Source organism: Equus quagga, chromosome 14 (assembly GCF_021613505.1).
Source record: "Equus quagga isolate Etosha38 chromosome 14, UCLA_HA_Equagga_1.0, whole genome shotgun sequence".
Lineage (NCBI taxonomy): Eukaryota > Metazoa > Chordata > Mammalia > Perissodactyla > Equidae > Equus > Equus quagga.
In genome coordinates this window covers 38,848,199-38,873,214 of record NC_060280.1, presented here as the reverse complement: position 1 = coordinate 38,873,214, position 25,016 = coordinate 38,848,199, and the positions used below count along the sequence as shown (strand labels likewise).

Sequence of the window (25,016 nt, the reverse complement as noted above, 5' to 3'; positions counted from 1 at the left end):
CATAAAATAAGACAAATGATTTCTCTCAAAGCAAATACAGCCTTCTCAGTCAGTTCGCTTCTAAATGGTGAGTTTCTCCTTTTCCCATTTAAGAGTATTTTTTAGTGCCCATCTTTTGGGAGGAATATTGCAGTAAACAAACAAGGAGAAAAGGCAGAGATTTCCTTTAGAGAGCTGTAGCACCGTAAAGTTCCTTACAAATCCTATTTCGTCTGTTTGTAACTTTAAGGCTTTGATGAACTAGGTGGACTTCTCAAACCAACAGTGGCCTCTCAGAACCAGAGTCTTCCTGTTGCCAAACTCCCACCTAACAAGTTAGTATCTGATGACTTGGATTCATCCTTAGCCAACCTTGTGGGTAGTAAGTATTCTTTGGATTCTTTAATCTTCTTTAAAATAAGTTGTTTTATAAAAGTGAGTATAGTTTTTAACTGCTTTCTTTTTTTCTCCTGTTCTAGATCTTGGCATTGGAAATGGAACCACTAAGAAGTGAGTGTTTTATTTGTATTCTTCCCCATGTGCCATTTAGGGTTGAGTTGGCTTTACCTGGGAAGTATGTATAGAGATGTCACCTGCATCTTAAATGCTCTGTTCAATCTAAATATATAGTAAAGAAACTTCAGAATTACAGGTGTTTAATATTCTCACTTACGTTTATTTAAAGTGATGTAAATTGGAGTCAGCCTGGTGAAAAGAAGCTAACTGGAGGATCTAACTGGCAACCAAAGGTTGCCCCAACAACTGCTTGGAATGCTGCAACAATGGTGAGTTGAAAAAGCTCATGATATACTAACATGAATGTGTCAGGTCACTGTGTAACATGAAAATGTTTTTAAAGTGATAGGCATAAATGGAAAGACTGTTAACAGAGTTTTAGAAATAGGAGTAATTTGTATTTCTTTAAAGGAAGCTTAGTTGACTATATTTGCCAGGTACATTTTAGTAACATTTATTTAGAGGTTATTTTGTGCCAGGCATTATTCTAATAAATAATATGTAGTTTTACTTATAATCCTCAAATTAACCTTATGTGGTAGTAAGTGTTATTGTCCCTGTTTTACAGATGAGGAAATGGAGACACACTTATTAAGTAAAATGCCCAGGATCACAGAGTTATGTGACTGGGTGGGTTTTTAGAACCCAGGCAGCCTAACCTCAGAGTATATGCTCTTAATCACTCCTCTCTACTGCTGGTCTCAAATATATTATTCATTCATCTAGAATATAAAATCTTTCATTTTTTTCTGGTCTTACCATTGGTAAAGAAACTGTACTTTACTTGGGTTTTGTTAATATTGTCATGTAATTTATACAGTTGATTCTCCTTATTTGCTTCAGTTGTTTTCTTAAAGTCACCCAAACACTGAACCACAAGATTCGCACACACGCGTGCGTGCACACACACACGCTTCCCCTAGCAATGGTTCAGTGTTCACTAATTCAGTGTTAGGGTGATTTTTTAAGAACGTAAGTGCAGCAAATAAGGAGAATCAACTGTGTGTGTGTATATATACATATATATACACATCTCACATAGAGTATAATCTTAAGTCCTAAAAAACTCATTCTAGTAGTTTTTTTTTTTTATTTTACAAAAGAAAAACTGAAGTTCAGAAGTGTTAAGTGACTTGCCTGAGGCCACCCCACCAACTGGTGCCAGAGTTGAGATTCTAGCCCTAGCCACCTGGCCCCAGATCCAAGACTTCTTGCAGAATGCTGCAATATTCCCTACCTTCTCTGTCCTCTGGTCATCTTCATGTGTGAGCTGAAGCAAGGCAGACCCTTGCCTTGTTCCACCTTAGCTGGGAATGAATGCATTGGCAACAAATTTTTTACCACTCTATACGTGTCTAAATGACCTCAAAAGCATCACAAGTGTTGATTTTGGGATTACAAACAAATTATAGTAAATAGGAAGATTTGCAAACACAGAATATATGAATAATGAGAATTGTTTATGCTAATTAATTAGTTGGCCTCTTGTACTGAAGAAGTTCTGCTAATGTTTTCAATTACTATAAGATGTGGTTGTCCAGAGTAGCTTTGTGGCTATACCCCTATCCTTTCCTTGGTCAGCTGCTGTTGTACCATCCCAACAAGTCTCCTTGGGTCAGAGAAAACGAATTTCTTCTTGTAGAAAAATTTGATGCATGCTTTCTTGTAAAAGTTTACAGCATTTTGATTACACAGGCCACACATTGTAGTCTTCCTATTGTTATTAGAGACCCCCATTTTCCTTGTTATAGTCAGTTTCTTGTTATTAAGTCCCTTCCAGAGCATTGCCCTGTTTTCCTTGGGTTAATTACATGTTAAAATTAGTAGAGCTGAGCTAAAACTACTATACTGATAAAATTTTGTGTGACAATATCTAAAGAGTTTTGTTAACTTCAGTCTTCGTAAGTGGAAAATAATATTGAAATTTAAGCCACCTTTTTAAAGCAGCAATTTTTCACTGATGGTGATCACTACCATCACTAATAATAAAACCTTGTGTTTAAGTGGTTTAGGTTTTTACACACACACACACAATCTTGAGTCTTAAACAAGTGTACTCTTAGGGGAGTTTGGGCAGGTATCATCCCAATTTTATGGATAAAGTTAGGTAATTTTTTTCAAGCGCAAAGCAACTAGAAAGCAAATATAAACTGAAATCCATCCCTCGTGACTTTGAATCCAGTGCTTTCCTCCACTGTAACACACCCCACTGGCTAGGTGATGGTAGAAGGCTTGATTAGCGGATTTTATAGCCTCAGGTGTGAATCATACATTGATAATATATGAGGAATGATAAAAATCGAAACGCTGATATGAAAATGCAGTGCATATCTTATTTTGTATTAAATTAGTATTAATCTATATGAACTATTAAGAGTTTGTAGATAGCACTTAAGATTGACTACTAGAATGTAATAGGCATCTCATCATCTAGAATTTGTATGTAAGCTGATGATAAGATAGCAGTATTTCTGACACTGTGTTGTATATGGTAATGTGTATCATCTCTTAAGGGTTTTGTTCAAGTATGTATGTATTTTATAGAGATTCTTTTTAATGCCTAACATTTAGGGCTGGTGATGTGATTCACTACTTAGATAAACTGCTGCTTATGACATTTCTTTACATTTCTAACCTTTTTATTAATCCATAAACACTGTCAAGGTTTTTAAATATTTTTTTAATTTAAAACAACTTCATTGGTATTTTATTAAAATATGTAATGATGTTATACTACAAATTATTTTAATTACTGCTTGCTTTTTTTTCTGTGATAGACATTGTATATGCAACTCTGTTTTGGGGACTCAATGAATTTTGCACTGTTGACAACTACTGATAGATTTTATGTTTTAATGACCCTTGTAGTCAGTAAACTATTACGTATGTAAGGGGATGATGCCAAAGACTGAATGTCCCTTGTCAACCTTGATAGTGTTTTAGTAGAGATGTTCTTCCATTAGATACTGGAAATACAAGAGATTTTAGGTAGTTAATGAATGTACATGTGAACTAAAATGCTCTCTGTGTATTTTCTGTTGTGTAAGTACTTGTTCTAATCCAGTGTTATTGCATTATGTAATTGTTCTCCCTGGGAAAAACAGAATGGCATGCATTTTCCACAATACGTAAGTGACCAAAAACTAGCCTTTTTGCAATAAATTGGCATGCTATTAACCACTGCTCTAGCAGAATCTCATAACTTCCAGCTATTACTTGTTTTCACATTCAGATTTTCAATGTGCCAAAAATTCTTCCTAGCATCTACTGATTTCATGGGTATGTTGCAGAATTGATTCTGGTGGTGGCATGGGAAATATAAATTTTTTTTCTTGCTTAATATTCTGCCATTTGCTGCCAGATGGCTGGGTGTCTGTGTGTGTATCTGTGCTGCCACTATGCACTTGATGACTTCTGAATGAAGGGAAATGTTGATTGTGGTAATGTTGAAAATAACAATTGCATGAAATCTTACAGGCTTCTGCTGTACTTGGCAGTTTGTCTACTGCTCTTGCAGCTCTTGGTTTTTAAGTAGGGAGAGACCAATATAGTCCTACATGCTTACTCAAATACTAAACTTTTAACTGTTCACTTTAGTTATGCTTCATTTAACTTCTCCATGCATATGTTCAAATTGCCATATAATTTCAGTTAATTTTTTATGTTTCAGCAGTGTTATTGGTCTTTCACCTGTATTTAGTTTCAGTTTTCATTATAAGATAAGACACACAGGGAATGTTGTTAAGACAGCAAATATATCTAAAATGATTCTGTGCTCAGATTGTGTATGTACGGAGCATGAGTTAAAGTAGGAGGAGGAGTGGAACTTAAACATCGTAGTGGTAGGCAGCTCTTTTAATAAAAGCATTAAAGCATAAACAGACTTAAAAATTTATTATTCCTCCATATTGGTGCTTTGCAGAAGATAGTTTAAATAATTTATGGAATAAATCAGAAGGAATGCTAATATACGTACTTCATATAAGAATCATATGCTTCCTAGAAACAATCATACTTAATAGTGGTTTAAAATCTTCGGGGTTCTTTGAAAAGAGTGAATGGGGGCCATAGAAACTAACTTTTTTGAAGATCAGACTGTTAATTGACTTGAGATCTTTACATTTTTTTCTTTGCTCGAAAAATGAAGTACTTAGGAAAACATTCAGTAATATTACCTTTTCTGGGTAAACGTTTTTTATGATAGTGATAGGCTTTAAATTTTAGAACTTTGAATATTTTTCAAACTCAGATGATTTTTAAAGCTGTAAAAGCACATTGAAATCTTAGATCACTGCTGTATCTAAGTTTAAATGGTATTTTTTTTCTTTCTAATAATTCTGCTTTTCTGCTAATTTCAAGACACTTTTCATTGAGCATTAATTGACACAGTTATTAGTGATCACAAGTGTCACATTTAATCACAGCTGTCTTAGCAATTCTTTTTAGTGGAACTACAGCTACTAATTCCTTGGACTCAGTTAAGATACATGCATTATACTTCCTTGTTTATTTTTTCTTTCACCTTGTTAGGCACCCCCCGTAATGGCCTATCCTGCTACTACACCAACAGGCATGATAGGATATGGAATCGTAAGTATTTTTCCGGACACAACTTTTTGAAAATAGGTTAATTCATACTTAACGTGCCTTTATTAAAAACTTAACTGATAAAAGAACTTAGTGCCACACACACCCTTAGTGCCTAACACAGAACCTTGTACCATAGCATTGGTTTTGTATTTCTAGAATAGTCGTCATACAACAGATATCAGTTATTAATGTTCACAGTATTACTGGCTTATTTTTCCCCTCATAACTTTTGCTAGACATCTTATACTTTATTAAAAACTCATTTAAATATTAATGTTAACTCCAAGTCTTTGTTGCTGTGACCTTACGTTAATACCAATGAGGTCTTATAACCCTAATACTGTAGGAGAAGGAAGGAATTAACATTTCTTGAATTGCATAGGGGTAAATTTAGTCTACTAAAGGCCAGAGAAATTTTCCTGTGACAGCGATTGGTATAGTACAAAAACAGTCCTTTAACCTTTAAGCTGCCCACAGTCCACATGCTAGACGGCCCTTACTCTCCCAACTCTCTTAATATATAGACTCACTGAGATAAGAAATGGAGGTAGTGACTTCAACCAACTGTACATGTTTGAGGAACTGTTGCTGGTAGGAAGCAGTGCTGCATCTGTTGATTTTGCTGCTGTGGCTGCTCTGCTACTTTATTTACACCTTATGGAAGCAGCTCTTTTCCTGCATTTGAAGAAGTTTCACAGCTTTTGGATTGGTGGTCATTACTTAAGAAAGGAGTCTGTGCAAAAACTCAGGCCATAAAGTTAAAGTGAAGCTCTCACTACAAATAAGAGTCTACTTGAAAGGTTAAATAAAACTTTGTACAAAGATAAAATTTTAGAGTATTGCATTTTAACCAAAATAATGCAATGATCTCTGTGTGTTCTTTTTTGTCACTTATTATGTTAATTTTATACCATGGAGTGGTAGTTTTTAAAGAAAGAGATGGTTGGTTGAAATTCTGTTTTCAGTTACTCAAGAGTGAACTAATCTCTTTGAGTGTAACTTAAACCTCTTCTTGGTTCTCTCTGAAAATGTCTGAAGTAAAATGAAAGAACCATAGAGAGTAAACCTCTTCAAAGAATCAACTGTGTTCACTTGTGATCACCTACATAATAGCATAAGAACTTGATTTGATATACCAAGGCAGATTACTTTGAAATGGCTTAGCTGTTTTAAAGTTTTAAGTTTCCCAATGTCTAAAGCTGGCAAATTTGGAAATTTTTCTGTCCAGATTATTTTGTCTGTTGTACTATAAAAAGGTTTAACTTTTTGCAACTTTTTTATAAACTTTAAAAAATGAGCGTATTTAAAGACTTTCCATACAAAAAAATACTCTTAAAAATTTGTAGCCATCAGTCTTATTTGTGTTTACAGGAATTTTCCCTTTGAGTTAAACCAAAGGACTAGTACTTTTTATCCCTGTCATCCTTGTTTACTTACTCGTAATAAGGAAGATGTGAGTCGACATCCTTTAACTTGATATTTTTTCTATTTTTTTAGCCACCTCAAATGGGAAGTGTACCTGTGATGACACAACCAACCTTAATATACAGTCAGCCTGTCATGAGACCACCAAACCCCTTTGGTCCTGTATCAGGAGCACAGGTATTAATGTGCTACATGTAACTGTTTTAAATGTCCTTGATGTAAGAAAGAACATAATACTTAAAAATCCTTTTATACAACTTGGGAAACTAGTTTTTACTGTTTTTCCTCTTCACAGTGGATGTTATTTGCTTCATATCTTTCTCACCTAAGAGCCTTTGGGTATACTGATTATTTGGAAGGAAAGGACACACAGATTACAGATATTAAAGATGGAAAATTCTTGATAACTGATAGTTGGTGGATCCAGAAGATGGTTTTTCTGAGGTTAAGGAACTTACTTTCTGTTCATGATTCTGGCTTGCTCTCCTTTGTGAACCTGGGAAACCTTGAACTCAGAGCTCCAGTGATTTGGCTTGAATGGTGCTACAACCAAGGGTGTTGCCCTTGAGATGTTTGTGAAACTTGACAAGTTTTCAGAAAGTTGTGAATGTTATTTTTTTATTAGATAACTTCCTGCCACTAAGGATTGTATTTAAAAACAAACCAAAAAAAGGGCAAAAAAGCTTGAAATGCCATGCTGACTTAATTTCTTTAAAAAACTTCTCCCTGTTGTGGTTAGGAGAGGAGACACGAAGTTCGTTATTCACTTCTCTGGCTGCATACTATGGGATGAGACCCTTGTGAAGTGATAGGATGGCTTATCTTTCCATGTCTGTGGCTCTGCTCATGTTATTTAACAGAAATTATTACATGCAGCTGTTAAAGCACTCCTCCTTTTCTTACATTGCTTCCAATGCCAACTGATTGGTTACTTTATGTGTTTAATGCTTATTTAAAAACATTTCCGTGAGCATTTGGTGATGGCCTTGTTGTTCCTTTCCCACTTGAATGCGTGTAATATTACATTTGCCAACTCATATAGTGTTACCTTGCCGAAGTTAGTTTGTGTTGATCCAGTTTGAATGTAGTCTCTATGTATTTTGTAGATGAGTGAAACGCAAAAGATCCTTTCATTTTTCAGCTTTTTTGAGCGTTGAACTCATTTAATAAACTGGCATCTTGGGGAATGCCAGTACCTGAGAGTGGATAGTGAATGTAGTTCTCATTAAGAGGTAAAATCCATATTCTTTGCAATTCATATATTTGCCCAGATGCCTCTTTTTATCCCCTTGTACATGTTAAAGTGAACTTTTCTTCCTGTAACTGTTCTTTAATCAGTATTTACAATGTAATTTTTTTACAGTGTAAACTTACAATGACGATAGCTGGGAGTCAGGGTGATGCAGTCATTACTGTTTTATAAGTCATTTACTTTTTATGCATTTGTTTTTATAAAATGGATTACGTATACTTACAGTTTCCTTTCTCGTCTATCTTCTATCAGCACTAGTTCTAAGTACTAGCTTAACTTAATGCTCAAAAAACATAGTAGATTTTGATAATCTTTTAAGATGATGATGATTTCCCTAACCATTGATGTAGTGTTTTCTGGATATTATATGTCTTCCTCATGTCCTGTGGTTATTTTCTGTTATTCATACTTTTAACTTCAGATATACATCATTTATTTTTAAGAACTAATTTGCTTTTATGCTGTAAGAGATTAAGTGATGAGAACCTAGATGTATTTCAGAAAAAAAGCTACCGTCTAGACTTATAAATTTACCAGGAACTGCTGACTACAGAACTTTTTTCCCTGGTGTGTGTCTAAACCCTGCACTCAGTCTGGATCTTGCCTTGCAAGCTCCTGTGTCAGAAACAGAAGATATCGTCACCTTAAGCTTGGATATTGCCTGACAATTTCCAAGCACTTTCATATAAACTATCTCACCTTATTCTCGAAATAATCTTTAACATAGATGGACCTAGTATCACCATCCCTTTTTATAGATACAGAAAGCTGAGACTTGGAAAGTTTCAGCTACATAAATGGTGAAATTCTGCCTATCCCCAGGAATCCGTGATTCCTGGCCCAGTGCTCACGTGTACTACACTGCCTCTCTACTAACAGGACTGAACCCGTCTGGCTGTTATAGTAAGTAACACTGTCTTCCTTTTGTCAGCAGCGAACCATTCTGCAAATTCCGTGGGTTTCCTGCTGGATTACAAACTATATTTACACAATCAGGATATAACTACTATAGCTATAAAGAACATCTTCTACAGTTTTGGCTAATACTTTCAACCTTGAAAAATTTTATATGAGTTTTGCTTTTTTAAAAAAATGATAAAAATTTTTTAAAATCTTAGTAAAAGTCTACCTTTTAAAAAGATTTCTGACCCCGCAGCGTCTGCTCTTAACCCAGGTTTTATATCCTGTTGTCTTCTAAAATCCATCTCACTCTTCCAGTGAAACACCAAGAAAGTCTGAGAATTTCTATGTACATGAAAATAAACAGACAGAAATGCCTTTTCCTAATTATTTTATGCCAGAAGAGAAGAGAATGAGAACTTGAGGATAGTAAGTTTCTAGTAGAAATATCAGATTTGAGGTGAGTACTTAGGTCTATATAAATGCTTGAAAAAAGCAGATGAAGGAAGCAAATTGATAAGTAGGAAAAGAGAAAATCAGGTGGCAGTGAAGTAGCTCAGAGAGGCTTTAGTCTCCTCACACAGTCATTTGAATCAACTGAAAGTCAAAATCGTAAATCTTTTAATGTTACTTTTAATTCCTTTTCCCACTCTGTTCTCCATGTGTTTCCCACTTTGCTCTCCATGTGTCACAAAGTCCCGCTGATTGTTCCTCTGCTATCAGTGGATCCACTCTTCTTGCATTCTACAGCCTTCACGCGATTGGAACCTCTGTCTCATGCTTATTTTACAACAGTCTCCCTGTATTCTTTGCCTTTCTAAATTAATCCTTTATGTAGATACTGGAATAATCTTCTACAGGCAGTATTTGCAGCATCTTGTCTCTATACTCAAAAGTCTAAGGAGGTGAATGTAAATATAACTGAACATATAAGCTATCCCCTCCATTTTTCTTCTGTCTTAAAAACTACCTCACAAAGTCTCCCTATTTGTAAGACTAGTAATGAGTAAGTAGGATATTCAGGCTCTTCAATTCTCATGCCTTTTACAATTCTCAATAGGTATCTAGTGCTCTACTCTGTCTTTTCCAGAAGTCCTTCATCTGTCATAAAGCAAGTTTTCTCTTTAGTCATTCTTTAATCATCTCTTGTTACTGTCCAGTCTTTGCGATGTAAAGGTCTTTTCCTTATCCTGCATTATTTTCTTTACAGAACTTATCACTACCTCGCATGTGTCTATCTGTCCATCGTCTGTCTATCCATCCATCCAATCTAGCAAGAGACTCCTGTACTAGATTGTAAGCCTCATAGAAGCAGGCTTCTATGTGGCTTGTTTACGTCTGTGTCCCCAGTTCCTAGAACAGTGCCTGACCCATAAAAGTTTTTAAATATTATTTGTCAAGTGATTCTGGTTGAAAAGTTTGCTTTTCCATCATGTAACTTACTCTATTCCTCATTGATCTCCCTTTTCACTTCTAACCATTGTCATGATTGATAGCAGTATTCAAAATTGGTTCAATTTGTTGGCTGTAGTGTCCATGAGCTAAAATATTAGATAACTGTTACCTGAGGAATAAAGACACCTTTAATTTCATGATTAAATATTGTTGATGATTTAAAAATTAAACTGTCTTTGAAGTAGGTGAGATTTTCTCCTGCTTTAGTTTTTAATGATTCTTAGCCAGTCCCTTGGATTAATTTTGTCTGTTCAACGCTAGCTGTAACCAAAACAGTTTTCCTTGATGAATTACCTTTTTTTTTTGTCTCATTATTTTACTCTGTTTTTTGGATTAAAAATTGCTTGAGGGGGCCGGCCCAGTGGCACAGTGGGTAAGTGCGCATGTTCCTCTTCGGCGGCCCGGGGTTCGCTGGTTCGGATCCTGGGTTCAGACATGGCACCGCTTGGCAAGCCATGCTGTGGTAGGCATCCCGCATATAAAGTAGAGGAAGATGAACAGGATGTTAGCTCAGGGCCAGTCTTCCTCAGCAAAAAGAGGAGGATTGGCAGCAGATGTTAGCTCAGAGCTAATCTTCCTCAAAAGAAAAAAAATTGCTTGAGGACAGGGAATATCTCTTTGTACATTGTTAATGTTAGTTTAAAATGTAAATGAAATCCCACCAAAATAGGAATGTTTTAATCAAATCCCGATTCTACAGCTATTGCCAAAACTCTTCCCCTGCTTCTTGAAGTATTTCTTTTGGGAGCCATTACTCGCCTAGGGCATAACTTGTAGCTCCTGGTCTCTTGTCTACTTACTGTTCTATCAAATTAATAATTCTGAGAGTACCTCAGCCCTCCCAGATATGTTTTGTCTTCTTCTTATTTAGTGAGGCATTTCAAACAGTATCTACGTCATGCACAATTGCTAATACCTTCTAGATGGCTGTTAGCTCAGACTTTGTTCTGTTCTTTAGGAAACTGTCTTTGTTATAGCTTTAATTTAATAGACTCTACTGTAGTATTGAAATTATGCCTTCTATACACTTACCTGGTCTCTTCCTATTTTTTGTGCTGGTTATTCTGTATTTTTTAGATATTTTTAGGTAGCTATTAGTTCCTTAAAGATAGATATTATGTTCTTCTGTTCATGCCTAAAATGGTAGCTCTTTAAAAAAAAAAAAAATGTGTTCTACGTTAGTATATCTTCCTAGATGTTTGACTACATAGAAAATACTAGATCCCTGTGGTTAACACTTTTCTCTTCCGTACTTCCTCACAATTTTGCTCAGTATTTCCTTGTTACAGATTGCTAGTGTGTCTGTTAACTTGGGGAGTATAGGGACTCTTATGCCTTCTTTTACTGGTGCTTTATATAAATCTTACTAGTACTTACTGGAATATAAATTGAAATGTCCATTGTTTGCGGCTGTTGTGTTAGTAAGCATCAAACTGTTAACCTAGGTAGTTTCAGTTTTCTTTTGAAAGTCACTGTGATGTGAAGTAACATTCTTTCAGAGTGTTTATAAGGCAGTTTAGATGCTGTTGAAGATCTTTAATAGGGGAGGGTTGTTGTGTTTATTATATTCTTAGTACTTCCTTATATGAGAAACTCATACTGATCCCATATAAGTCTGTTTTCTCAAAGCAATATGAAAACCATGGAGTGTTAACATTTGGGCATTTAATTTTTAAAATAAGCATATTAAAAGTTTTGTTGATTTCTTGATTGGTATTAGGTGCTTTTTTATGGAGGATTTCCAGTTTGGGTTATGGAGGATATGGCTAAAGATGCAAAGTGGCGGCTGTGTTTTTGTTTGTAATGGCCAATTTTAAGTAAGTCTGACATCAGTTAAGTGTCTGAAAGGAAACAATGGCTTGTTGTGAGTGCTTTTTACCCTTCTAAATGGGGCACTGTTGGCTTTAGATATTGGAATAATTCAAGTCTTAGAAAAAATGGCATTTTTAATGACTTTCTTGTGTGTAAGAACTAATGGCTCTCTTTCCTTTTGGGCTTAGTGGTGGTTTTTTTTTTTCCCCTCCACTTTCTTGGTGTTTTAATTGTGGGTGTTGGCAATGCCTCTTCTGTCAGCTGATCTGCCCAGCTGGCTTTCTATGAAGGAGGCCTTTTGCCTTGTCAGCAGTGTGTTGTACTCATTCGTCCTTGCCTAATAGAAGATGCCATGAGGGAATTTACTTTGGGAATTGGGATTTAGTACCGTAAGTGAGGGTGGTTCTGTACTCCCCAGAGCACACCAGAATCAGTCAAAACAAAAATTTGAGGAGTCCTGTCTGCTGATCACTATTGTTAATAAGACAACTTATAGAATAAGACCTTTTTACTGGCTTTTTGCTGAAGACATTCTTTCTAAAAGGTGGAAATATGATTTTTTGTCTTAAAACCAGAGCATATTCATAAAATCTTGGGTGACTGTGAAATTCTATAAAATCTTCATGATGAACATCAGTGACCATATACAGCACTGTGTTTATAGAAAGCACAGGGGTGTATTGACTGTCTAAAATTTACTAGGGAAGTTCATTTTAAAAAATTATTTTTCTACTCTCACTTTAACTTTTTCCTGTAGGTTAAATGTAGCCATAAATTCTGGCTGAATTGAAGTTAATAGAGATAGCAAGTTTTAGAGAGGAAGCAAAGCACCAGCCCTGGAGTCAGCAGATCTACATTCGAGTCTGTTATTAGTATCCTAGGGCTGCAATCACAAAGTGTACCACAAACTTGATGGCTTAAAACAACAGAAATTTATTCTCTCACAGTTCTGGAAGCTAGAAGTCCAAAAACAAGGTGTCAGCAGGGCCGTGCTCCATAGGAAGATCTTTTCCTGCCTCTTCCAGCCTTTGGTAGCCCCAGTCCTTCCTTGGTTTGCAGCTGCAGCACTTCAGTCACTGCCTGTCACATGGCTTTCTCCCTGTGTCTCTGTCTTCACATGGCATTTCCCTTTTCTTATAAAGACGTCAGTCATTGGATTAGGGCCCACCCTAGTGACCTCATCTTAACTTGATTACATCTGCAAAGACCCTGTTTCCAAATAAGGCCACATTCCTGGGTCCTGGGGGGTAGAACTTGAGCATGTCTTTTTTGGGGATACAATTCAACAGTCTCAACTGTTCTTCTCTCTAACGAGGTCTTTCAGGGCAAGTTGCCTATGTAACTTTGAGGTGCCTCAGTTTCTTTATCTATAAAAATAGATCATTTTTACCTAGTGTAATTTATAGGTTTACTGTAAGGATCAAATGAAAATATTTGAAATTGACTCAGAAATGTGGAGGTTTGTTGTGTTTTTTAATTGATGATTATAAGGACCTTTTTTTGTTTGTTTTTAGAAGAAAATTTTACAAGGTTGCCCTATTTTCGGAAATTGTCCCTGTTCTCAAATTCTAATTTATTATAATACAGTACAGTTTATATTTCTTTCCATGCATTACAAATTATTGTAATAATTGTATTGATTACAAATGATTGTAAATAATTCATAGTTCATTATTTTGCAACCTTAATTATGACTCATTGTTATCTTATGACATCGTATAAACACATAGACAGACACAGGCTACGGTGGTGCCTGGCGGGGTGGGGATGGGGCAGCCCAGCTGAGTATGGTTTCCGTTTGGGCCTGAATTGTCCACATGGCCATGGACTGTGGACATTGTTCACAGGAATCAGACATATCACTCTTTAGGATTATACAGCAGCACCTGAATTGACTCAGCATTTGTGGAGATGGTGTTACTCTGAAGCACCAAGCTTTAGTTTATAATAATTAAAATTTTTATTTGGTCCAATTTAGTGTAGAATATAAGCTATCTAATCTGTTTTGGGGGAAGCGGCAAACCTTTCTTGAAAATATTTAAGTCTGGGGAACTCTTCTCCTTAGATATTTTTAGTGGAAGCCCAACATGTAAATCAGGTAAAAGCAGGTAGCCTCAAGCTCATATGTGGAACACAGTTTGGAATTTTTTTTTAACCAAACAAATGTGCTGTATTTCTAATAAATAGCAAATAAGTGGTGTATTGTAGGTACGTTTAATTATTATTTTGTCTCCTTAATAGTACCAGTTGACATAAGCCTTAGCTTTTCATTGTCTTTGGTCTCCAAGAGGTTATGAAGTTGAAATCTAACGTGAATCAGCAATGAGCACTTTATTCAGATAATTTGAGCCAGTTTTCATGATTCCTGTCCATCAAATGGAATTTTAAAAGAAATTCTCTTACCTTTGGAAGCATTTCTGATGTATGGAGCATGTTGTTTATTTTTAGCCTATATCAGTTAATAATATTTTTTCTCATGAGTTTAGGCAACCTTGTGATCTATTTCCCTCTCCAATTTGGTTTTCTTTAACTTTGTCAGGTTGCCATAATTCTAATGAGATGACTTAAGATGCCATTTTGGAGTAACATATTGCTTTTGTGTTACCAGTTTTAAGTGGTAGACTCCAGCAGTAGTAGTCTTCAGTTTTAGAGAGATTTAGATAAAACATACCTTCAAAGAGGAATGCTCTTAGATCACTGATGCCCTCTAAGACAAGATGAGTAGTGCTTTGAGGGTGACATGAGTAATGTTGGCATAACTTTATGATGTTACTGATGGGCAGAATCCTAAGATGGAGTTTTGTTAAGCCCACACCCAAGAAGCAGTTATCAAAGGCACTAGACTCAACACACAGGGCCCACCCTCTACCTTATACAGTAGAGAAATCCTCTTTTAGCTACCCTTCACAGAGACAGCTAAGGAATAGCATTATCTTTAATATAAAATATTGAAATGCAGCACTCTGTATTTGTATCCCTTTGCAGCTGGATTCAAATGCCCCATGAGTGGCCTGGCTGTGTACTAAACATTATCCAAAAAGAAAGTACTGTTCTGTGACTCAGTTTTGTAGCTGATGTCTCTGTGGAATCCTCTTAACTAGAGCTGTAGTCTCTGAATGTTTTGATTGCACAGGAATATTAGGAAAATATTCTTTTTGCATGTACCCTCAGAATATGTATATTTATAAGTTATATTTATATACTACAACAATATATTAAGTATGTTAAAATGTAAATAATAGAAATTTTAAAAGGGTAAAAATTAAGAGAGAAGTTCTGATATTTTCTTCTAATATCCCACTTTAGAGACCATTTTTATACAGAGCTTGTTCTATCACCAAAAAGCATTTTAACTTAACACGTTATAGAATGCTTACTATCTGTAAGTCACTGTTAATTGCTGAACAAGAGACAGGTAAGATATGTTTCTTACATCTGAGGAGCCTAAGGTGAGTATAATATGGAAGCACAAGTGAGTGGTTGATAGTAGAGTAAGAACCCTTATGAGAGAGACAGAATGTTGACAACACAGCGGAGGAGCAAGAGCAGCAGATTCTATGACGTTTGAGCTGGGCCTCATAGGAGAATAGATGAGCATCTGATTGTAGGTGATAGGGAAGGTTGAGCTAATATTTGAGCAATTGATATATGCCAGGCAATATGCTGGATGCTTTATGTATATGTTCATTTAATTCTCAGGACAGCTATAAAGGGAGATATAGGTATTAGGCATAGATATTCTAAACCTCATTTTATAAAAGAGCCAGGATTAGATTCAGTTCTGTCTTTCTACAAAACTCTGCTCTATCATCCCAGGCAAAGGAAGTATACCCATTTTTTTCTTAAGATGTTGACTTTGCTTCTCCAACAAAGACAAAATGAGTCTCTACAGCATTCCTATTTGTTATCCAGGCTTTTGAGTGACTAAAAAATTCAAATGTAAAGATGTGGCAAAGTTACTTCTAAAACTTTTAAGCACAGCCAATGATATATGTATCAGAGGTTTATCCTTAAATATCCAATTTTTTATTCTCCCATAAGATTTCAGTTGTACTGTCTCACTTTCTGAGACTGCTACTATTTTCTTGTTCTAACCTGAAATTTTCTTTCTTTGGTGTTTAATGGGATTATAATGAAGGAGTAGCCATTTTTATTTTATGATGTTTAGTGTATCAGTAGAATTCTTTTTTTAAAATTCCTTTACTCCAAATATGTTTGCCTTTTATTAAAATTAGCTTATGATTTCTATTCTTATTATACTAAAACACTCTATAACTAAAAATTCTTTGCCCTGGAGATAATGTTGGAATTTTTTTTTGTTTCAGCAACATTTTTTTTAAAGAGTAGAGGGTGGGAGTAGAGGAATTTCAATGAAGAGTTGCCATTGATTACTTGTAAATTTCAGTATTTTTATTGATATGCTGCTCTTCTTTCACCGTTTCTCAATATTTCATTTTCCTATAAAATGAGAAAGTAAGACTAAGTATGTCTGTATTAGACTAATAAGAATGACCACTTTGTTTAAAAGGCATTTTAGTTGCGGTATAGGTGAATTTAATTTCAACAAACTGATAGTCGTACTCATATTTTTAGCTCTGTGGGAATTTTGGTATAGAGAATGTTATTTGAAATAAATGGTCAGAAGGCTGTTTTTGTGTTTTTTGATGGCATATTTGTAGTAGGATTTGACTGGAATACTCAATTACAATTTGTCTTATGCTGGCTTGTAAAATGTGGTGATTTTGCAAATAATGATAGTTGGATTTTTTTCTTTTTTTAAATTCCTTATTCTCCAGTACTTAGCAGCACTACATGTTTTTTAATTTACTTACAAGAATATTAAGTAGAGTCAGCCCTTTGTAGTTTCAGGTGTCTTTTGTAGTCTCAGGCCCTTTTCGCTCCTGCTGCTTCTCACCCACCAGGGTCCCGTTGCCCCTTCATGTTCTTTTGTTCTTCCTGCTTTCCTTGAGCACTAATAGGGTTACTGCAGCATATTTACTTTCCTTCTCTTTCCTTGTTTAGTCTCTGAGCTGACTACTTTCTCACCAGTCCATAGTGTGCCTGTGCTTTGGTACAGGTGCCGGGAAGGAGTAGGACCAGATGGTCAAGGGCTGTGTAGCCTGGTCCTTGGCACTTTGTGCAGTCAGCCAAACCAGACTGGGCCATGGTTTCATCTGCTTGAGATGGGTATTGATGATACGAAACTTATTGCAGGATATTAAGTCTTGTTTTCTCATGTTTTAACCTGGCTACATATTTATAGGCAGTAGAAGTATTAGTCAGAAACAAGCACCTTTTCCCCCTAAGAAAATTGATCCTCGTCAATTGATCCTTATTCGTAAGCCTCTAGAACTTCTCTCTGGTAGTATGTTAACAAAATCAGGAGAATAGAAGTAATAGAAGTGTTCCCTTTGACCATTTTCTTCAAGGGCATTTTCCTTGAGAACTGTCAAGTCTTCTGACTGCTGCCCTCATGAAAGCCTCTGATTTAAGAAGACTTCTTAGTGTAGGACTCTCACAGGAGACTTATGATTTGGGGGTTGCTATCTATCTGCAATAAGCAAAATCTTTTGTTGTTGTTGTTGCTTTTGTTTTAATTTCAAATGAAAGAGAAAATCTGTTTTGGAGAGAAACCCAGTTAATCTTAAACTCCTTCCACCTCAGTAACTGTTGGTCACTTTACTTAAAATCATTCTGCTTCCGTGGTCATCCGTGGTTGGGCTGAAGGGGAAGGAGGAGATGTCTTTCCACTTAAGTTGCTCTTTAGTCTGTCTCTGCATGGACGATATTTGAATCTCTACATCCAAACATGCATCCTGTCCTCCCATCTGTAGCTGCTTGTATAATTTCATCATCCTTCCCATTGTCTCTTCCCATTGTCTTCGAACATTTATTTCTGAGAACAAGGTATGGATTAGGAAAATGACTCAACCACTAATATAACTGAAGATAATTTCTAAACCTGTAAATTGATCTTGACAACAAATTGCATACACTTGTGATGTAATATTTGCTGAAACTCATTGGCTATTCATTCTCTATAGTGCTTTTCTCAAAAAAAAAAAAATTAAAAGGCAGAAATGAGATGACTTTGAACCAGCAAAGACAAGATTTTGATGCTTGAAATCCTTTATAGGATTTGAATGTTAAAGTATGAATTGGAACTATTCCACTTAGTCAACTTTGATTTAATGCTCAATTGAACATCCCTAACAGGACAGCTCATTTCATAATATTCCAATCTTATGCAAGGAAAGGGAAAAAAATTGAAAGTTTGTTCCAAACTAAATGGCTCATGTTTGGTTTGACATACTCTTAAAGTAGGCTTGGTGAAGGAGGTACGTATATGAAAAGGAACATCTTGGTTCTTCAGGAACTTTCTTTGAAGGAATACTAAGGATATGTTATTGAGTTCAACAGTCTACCTGCTTATTGTGTATTCAAATTAAATGATAGGAGCAAATTCCAAGAATCAAGCAATGTATTCAGACAGGAAGCAGAATCAAAGATCTTAAGTATTCCCTATATTTAGGATAGTGCGGGCCGTTGGATTAGGTGACCTCTAAGGTCAACCTTCACCTCCCAGAGTATCCACATCAGCTACAGCATGTCCAGATAAACAGGCAGGAGCCACTTCCGTGTGAAAAAAAAAATTTGAGCATTGAGGAGAGGACTTTCTACCTCTTATGAGGAAGGAAGGAAAGAATATTGCAGCTAGATATGCTTTGGGTCTGGACTGAGGTCAGAATTGGCACAGCTTTTGACAGATAACCTAGACACAGGAAGCCATCTTCCTTCAATTAAAAAAAACACACAATTATGCACACCCTTCTTCCTGTCTCCCACACACACATACGATAAAAGTCTTAACCATGGGTCAACTTTATTGACCTTTTTGGGTAAAAGACTTTATTCCTTTGGAATTTCAGAAACTAGAATTTGTTTTCTGAAAAACACATGCCATTGGATACCCTTTAACTTGACATGTGACTGAAACTTTTGTTTTAATAATTCCATTTTCTACAAAGGCTGCCTTTGTATTTATTAAAGATGACAAAACAAAAACCACTTCTTCTTTCATTACATTTCCTGCTTTCATGTTCTATCATTCTGAGATCTTTTTTTCTTTCCTTCTCTCTGTCTTCTTTTCCCCCAGCTGTCGGCAGCATCCAGCCCCTCCAGTCACAGTCCTCACAGAGCTTCAGGAAAGGACCCTTTTGCAGAGCTCTCTTTGGAGGATTTCTTATAAATCACTTTAGGTATTGCTGCTTGTTGGGGGAGACGGGGACTTAAAGGCTTTAAAGAAATTATCAAACATTAAGCACAATTCACTCTTCTCTTTTGTTTCTTTAAAGAACTCTAGATTCCCCTTCTTTCTCCTTTTCCATTCTTTTAGGTGAAGAATAAAAATAGATCAGGATAGGACGTAAGGACAAACAACTTGTGGGAAACATCTTTTAACATAATTAGAAGGTGTGAAATCAAAGGACCATCTCTCATGTTAACATAGAAGCATCCACAGTTCACAGCAGATGGATGAGATCAAATACCCACCTTACAAACTGGGTGTTTTAGTCAGTCTTAAAAGATTTGTAGAGAACAACAGAATTTTACACATTGGATTAGAACTTGAGGAGGAGCATCTTTAGTTGTAATATAATGGGCAGGGTACTATAGTTGTGAAGAATTCATTTTAACAATTTATTTAAAGGTTTATATATTATATATGCATTTTCAACATTTAAAAATAATAACACTTTAAAAAAATGGCTTATTTTTTAAAAATTAAGGGCAAGTGAATACTTATGCCCTTTTTGAGAGAAGGATTCTGCATTTGCTCTATACTGCCTGTTTTTGCTGGAAGACAGTGTAATTTGTTCTTCTTGGTGCTCTAGCCCCCAATGAGATAACCCTAGATCTTTGAGAGTTTCTACTCTTCTAATTTTGACAACAGTTTATTAGCACATCTATTTCAGTAGTGTCTTTGGATGAGCAGTTTAAAGTATATCATGAGTGAAGTATCTGAGTGAACAGTGATACCCTATTGAAAAGTATTCCTTTGTAGCTCTGTCAGATTTTGATTTATATTAGTAAAGAAATGATTTAGTAAACGTAATATTACTGTTTCCTTAATTATCTCTAATTTTATGATATCATTTGGAAATAATTCAAATTTTGCTTTCCTAAGTGAGATTTTTACATGGAATATTTGTGTTCATGGAGAGGTTTTCTGAACTGGTTGTAGAAAAATTGTTCATTTGGCTTCTTTCTTCCCCTACCCATTGGTTTTTATAATTAGAAAGATATTTGGAAGGCCTTGTAATTAGGCTTCAAAGATTGAGTTCTGGCACATGATAAGCTGATAATATTGACTTTGTTTTGTAATCAGAGTTTGTGATAAGCATGCTATGAGCACTTCTGGGCCAGTTGAGTGGTAAAAGCCACAAAAGCATTTTTGTTTGGGAGAAGGCATCCTACAATGCATTGAAATAACCTACATACTCTCTTTTTTTTTTTTCCAGATACAATTTATGTAATTAGATGGAAGAGAATGGAATTATTTCAAAAAGACAAGTGCTCAAGCAGCTAATACTTACTTCCAGCAAAATCCAAACTGCTGTCTCTTAAACTCTCTTCTTCCATTAGAATGCTACAGTAACCCAGTGAAGGCCCATGAAGGAAATTGGGACTAGTCTATAGGAGAACATATCAATACAGTTTATAAAGCCAAGAATTGCCATGATTTCAGACTAAGATCTGTCTTTTTGGTGACTAACCCTTCAGTTCTTTCAACTTCTGTTAATACCCATAATCAGTAACCTACCGAGAAAAGCCCTTATTTGGAAAGTATGAAATTTGTATTTGGAAAAGCTGCCTGGAGGGAAGAGCTGTGTCCTTTACTGTAATGCAACAGGACTCTTCTGGGGGGGATCAAAATCATAATTCTTAATTATGCAGTATCTTTCTTTTCTCCAGTCCTCACAGATATAAAAACAGTAACTAAAATTAACTTTTCTTTTTAAAAAAAATATATATTCAGTTTGCAGTAGACATTCCTTAAGTATTTGTATTTATTTATGATTATCAATTTACGTAACATTAATATTGTATCAAACCTCCTTATGAAAATGAGTATGGATGTACACAGTATGTTTGATTTTTATCCATAAGAATGAATCTGATTCAGAATGCTTTCAGCTGGCATACAGAGCACTAAATATTTTAAGGCAAGTCCATAGGTCTGAATCGCTTAAGAATTCTCAGTCTCTATGGGATTTAGGGAAGCATTATAAATGCATTAATCCTTATAGTCAATTCTGTGCCTAGGATTTTGCAAGGGAACAGTTCACTGACTAGGAGAAGCACTACATTTTAAATTCAGCATTAGTGCATTGGGAAGGAACTTTTACTGCTTTGTGCTTGGCATGTCATTATTTTCCATTTGACATTAGGGCCTTTCCAAAATGAATGTGAGGAATTGCTTTCACTTCAAGACTTTCCTTCTTTTCAGTAAAACTAGGAGGTGTTATGGGGGGAGGGAAGAGGGCAAAATCCTTGAACCTTTTATTTGGCTCATGCCATGTTATGATCATGTACCTTTTAAATAAGGGGAAATAGTATCTTTAAAGTTAATGTGTAGGCAAGAGTTTAGTTAAAGAATTAAACTGCACTGTTGATCGGTGCTTTGTGTAAATACATCTTAATGTTTAGGTTGAGAGGGGCCTTAAGAAGGACAGTTTGTTGTAGGAAAGCAATTCTGTACATGAGTTTAAGCATACTTGTTGCATTGTCTCTGCAGATTCTATTTTTGTTTACAATATTAAAATGTATGTTAGCAAAAATGGGTGGATTTTCAAATAAAATGCAGCTTCCACAAAACTTTTGTTATGGTATTCTGGTCTGAGGTGCATTTTCTTTTTTCCTTTTTCCTTTTCCTTTATCATCAGTATCATTATTTTTTGCTAATAAAAGTATACCCAGGTGATTATATTTACTGATTTAATAAAATGTAAAATTTATTTGTTTTAATTTCCAAAAAGATTTATCTTTGTACTTTTTGTTACCTTCTGGACTCTTACTGATAAACTGAACTACTTATTAAAGTTGTTCATTTTTGTCTTTTGATCAGATGCCTTTGGTCAGGTAAGTGTAAGGGAGAAAATGCTTTGAGTTTGACATATTGATGCATGTAATTATGTCTGCCAAAGAAACCTCTGACTGTATGTTTCATATTGAATAGTAAGTGGGATTCAGAGTGCACGATAGAGGGATTAAAAGCTTTGCATCGATAAATGTCTGCATAATGTTTGCCATGGTTGGAAAAATAGTCTTTAGCCAATATACTTTGTTAATTTTACCAGTTTTTAAGTTTCACTATTATTAAACCATTTTCATATAAACTGGGAAATTGTACTTTTGTAAGTTAATAATTCCTTAACATTACCAAAGATTTTGATTTGTCTCTTCTGATGTTTGAGTGGATATTATATTTGAGGTCTATGGCTTGTTCCTTTTATATTACATTATTTTTTTAATAGTATTTTTCACTTTGTGAAGAAGCTTCATAAACATTTTCATCTTTTGATTCAAACAACTGTTGCGCTTGTTGGATAAGTTTTATCCATATTTTACTTGTTTTACTGATTAAAACCAGGAGCCAGAAAAGGAACTTGCTCACGTAGATAAGCAAAGGCAGAGAAGTCAGTCTTTGCTTTCATGGTCCATTGTTCTCTCTGTGACCTGCTATTGTTCATTCAAATGTGTAAACTGAAAAGAGAATTATTTCCCTCTGAGGTCTAGACTGATAACCATTCTTTATTCCCAGATGGTCTTCTCCTGTCGAGCACATTTCCTGCCTCCTGCTCTGATGCCCAGATATCATTGACAAGGAAGAATGCAAAACACATGATTGTGTTAACTTTAATCAAAATATAATAAGTGAAGTAAATCAGCTGTTGAATGCAGGACTCCGTCAGGTTGTAAACCTATATGTGCCCACACCGTTTGACTACCCAACTAGCAAGTTGGTAGTGGCTGCAGAGAGAGAGAAGGTTATTAGCAGAGGGCAGCTGTACCCATCCCAAATCATTTTCAAAATTAACTTTTTGTTTTTGATTTAACATCTCATTATTATCGTTCAACTTCAACTTTTTTTTTTTTTTTAAGATATCCTTTTCTTAATCAGTAACTATGAGCATCCATATTTAGGAAGAGACGTTTTGTTTGACTAAGAATCTTTTGCGTCTTCACAAGCCAGCAAAACATGACTCCTGGAAAATAGGCCAGATAAGTTTCTCTTTAAACCAAAATAATTTCAAGATTCTTCTCTTGTTCGTCATCATCAACAAACATGTTTCCGAATTCAGAGTACTGATGCAAATGCTTATTCTTTAGCACTCCATGGAGAAAATACGTCTCCATTCAGGGTGAGTGTGGCTTCTGTGTGTTCAGCAGTGACTGGGTCACAGAGTGGAGAGGCCATAGCACTCAGCCAGATGAACTTACTCTGACCTTCCATAAAACATGACTGCAGCTTCCAGCAGAGGCCTCTGCAACCAGCTTAGATCTTTGTTCTGCCACACTTGCTACCTTCCATGGGTCTGACTAGCCCTTCTGGAATTCTGCTGTCTGAAGAGGCTCTGAATGGAAAGGCTGCAGTATCATCTTCCATGCAGTCTGTCTCAGAAAACCTCAAGCTGATTGCTTGCTAGTATTAAGAATTGGCATTGTATTTGGTGTGTCACCAACCAGAAGTGTTTTCTAAGTCTCTAGCTAGTATTTCTCGTCTTGTTTTGGTATAAACACTTAATAAATGTCCCATTTGTTATTGTTGTAGCATGCAGCTGTGATTTTTATGCTGCATGAAACTACCCACATTGTCAAGAGTTGTATAAAGTTCTTTGTGGTATTTTCTGGGGGGGCACATGTGACTTATCTTGAGGCAGAGTAGGTTAAACTGATTGTAGACAGCTAGAAAGAAAAAAGCGAGAAAAAAATTTTATGGAAAGTTTGTTTCCTACTAGTTTCTCATTCAAAATAGCATTTCTTTCATCTGCTACAAAAACTAATTTCAAAGTTGGTTTTGAAATAAAAATTGCTGTGTGAGAATCACCATGGGGAGCTGAACCTCAGCCTGTCTCAGCCTTCTGCAGTCGGGCAGCCTGGCTGCCTCCCTTGAGCCTGAGCGTTTGGCAGCTGGCCTGTACTCCCGATGAACAAGTGCTGAGTTATCATGCCCTTGACTGGAACTGTAGGGAAGGAAGTACAAGAGAAGTAAGGAGCCCCCCTCCCCTCGCCCCCAACGCACCTGGATTTCAGGCTTTCTGCACTAATCTGCAGAACTGAAAATTGAGTTCCTTGGCCTTTCAACACCACTACGTGGAAGCATCAAGCATACTACACTGGCACTGCCATCTAGCTTAGTGGCTATCTTAAAAGGCACAAAGTAAAATCTGCCTTTCTCTCATCATTTCTGTCCTGAAGTAGCGTCGAAACTGAAAAGCCTTTCACTTCCATGTAGTTGCTTGTTCAGAGGAGCCTTTAAGGGCTTAGCAGTAGGATGGAAAGATTCAGATCCGAAGAAGCCCAACAAGCAGGTCATAAGAGATAGTGAGGATGGCTGCACCCATTGTTTGGTGTTCATAGCAGCTATTGAAACATACAACAGTCTCTTTCCCTGGTTCCTGGCACAGAGCTCCTAAAACCCTTATAATTTCTTAAGTGGTGAGAGCAGTAGGAGCATCTTTTGTTCTAACATTTAGTCTTTGACCTCAGCTGCTGACACACATTTCCGAAATCCCTTGGAATTTTCTGGGTGATAGGAGTGTCTCTTTGTTCTAATGAGGCTACTCTTGGGCTCCTGGATAACTTCAGCATGGGGGCTGGTCACCAGAAAGACCAAGCCAGGATTAGAAGTGGAGTTTTCAGCCCCAACCCCATCCTCCAGGAAGGGGAGAGGGCCTGGAGACTGAGTTATTGGTCAGTCATGCCTACGTGATAAAGCCTCCATAAAAAAGCCCAATATTAAGGGGTTTGGACAGCTTCTGGGTTGGTGAACACATCCACGTGCCAGGAGGGCGGTGCATCC

The 25,016-nt window shown here is 36.1% G+C and overlaps 1 protein-coding gene across 10 annotated transcripts in view; it reads left to right on the top strand.

Annotated features, from left to right (window-relative positions):
• Positions 1-21,808, top strand: part of PICALM (phosphatidylinositol binding clathrin assembly protein) — a 105,887-nt gene extending 84,079 nt beyond the window's left edge. For 3 of the 10 annotated variants that reach the window (XM_046637518.1, XM_046637512.1, XM_046637517.1), the window contains 8 exons: positions 230-361; positions 459-489; positions 665-764; positions 3,600-3,623; positions 5,026-5,085; positions 6,583-6,687; positions 19,086-19,188; positions 20,452-21,808. In XM_046637518.1, the coding sequence (XP_046493474.1) occupies positions 230-361; positions 459-489; positions 665-764; positions 3,600-3,623; positions 5,026-5,085; positions 6,583-6,687; positions 19,086-19,178 (545 nt within the window). In that variant the 3' untranslated portion in view covers positions 19,179-19,188; positions 20,452-21,808. The remainder of the gene's footprint in view (positions 1-229; positions 362-458; positions 490-664; positions 765-3,599; positions 3,624-5,025; positions 5,086-6,582; positions 6,688-19,085; positions 19,189-20,451) is intronic. The other 7 variants (XM_046637513.1, XM_046637519.1, XM_046637515.1 and 4 more) reach the window with 4 other exon arrangements.
• The last annotated feature ends 3,208 nt before the right edge of the window (positions 21,809-25,016 follow it).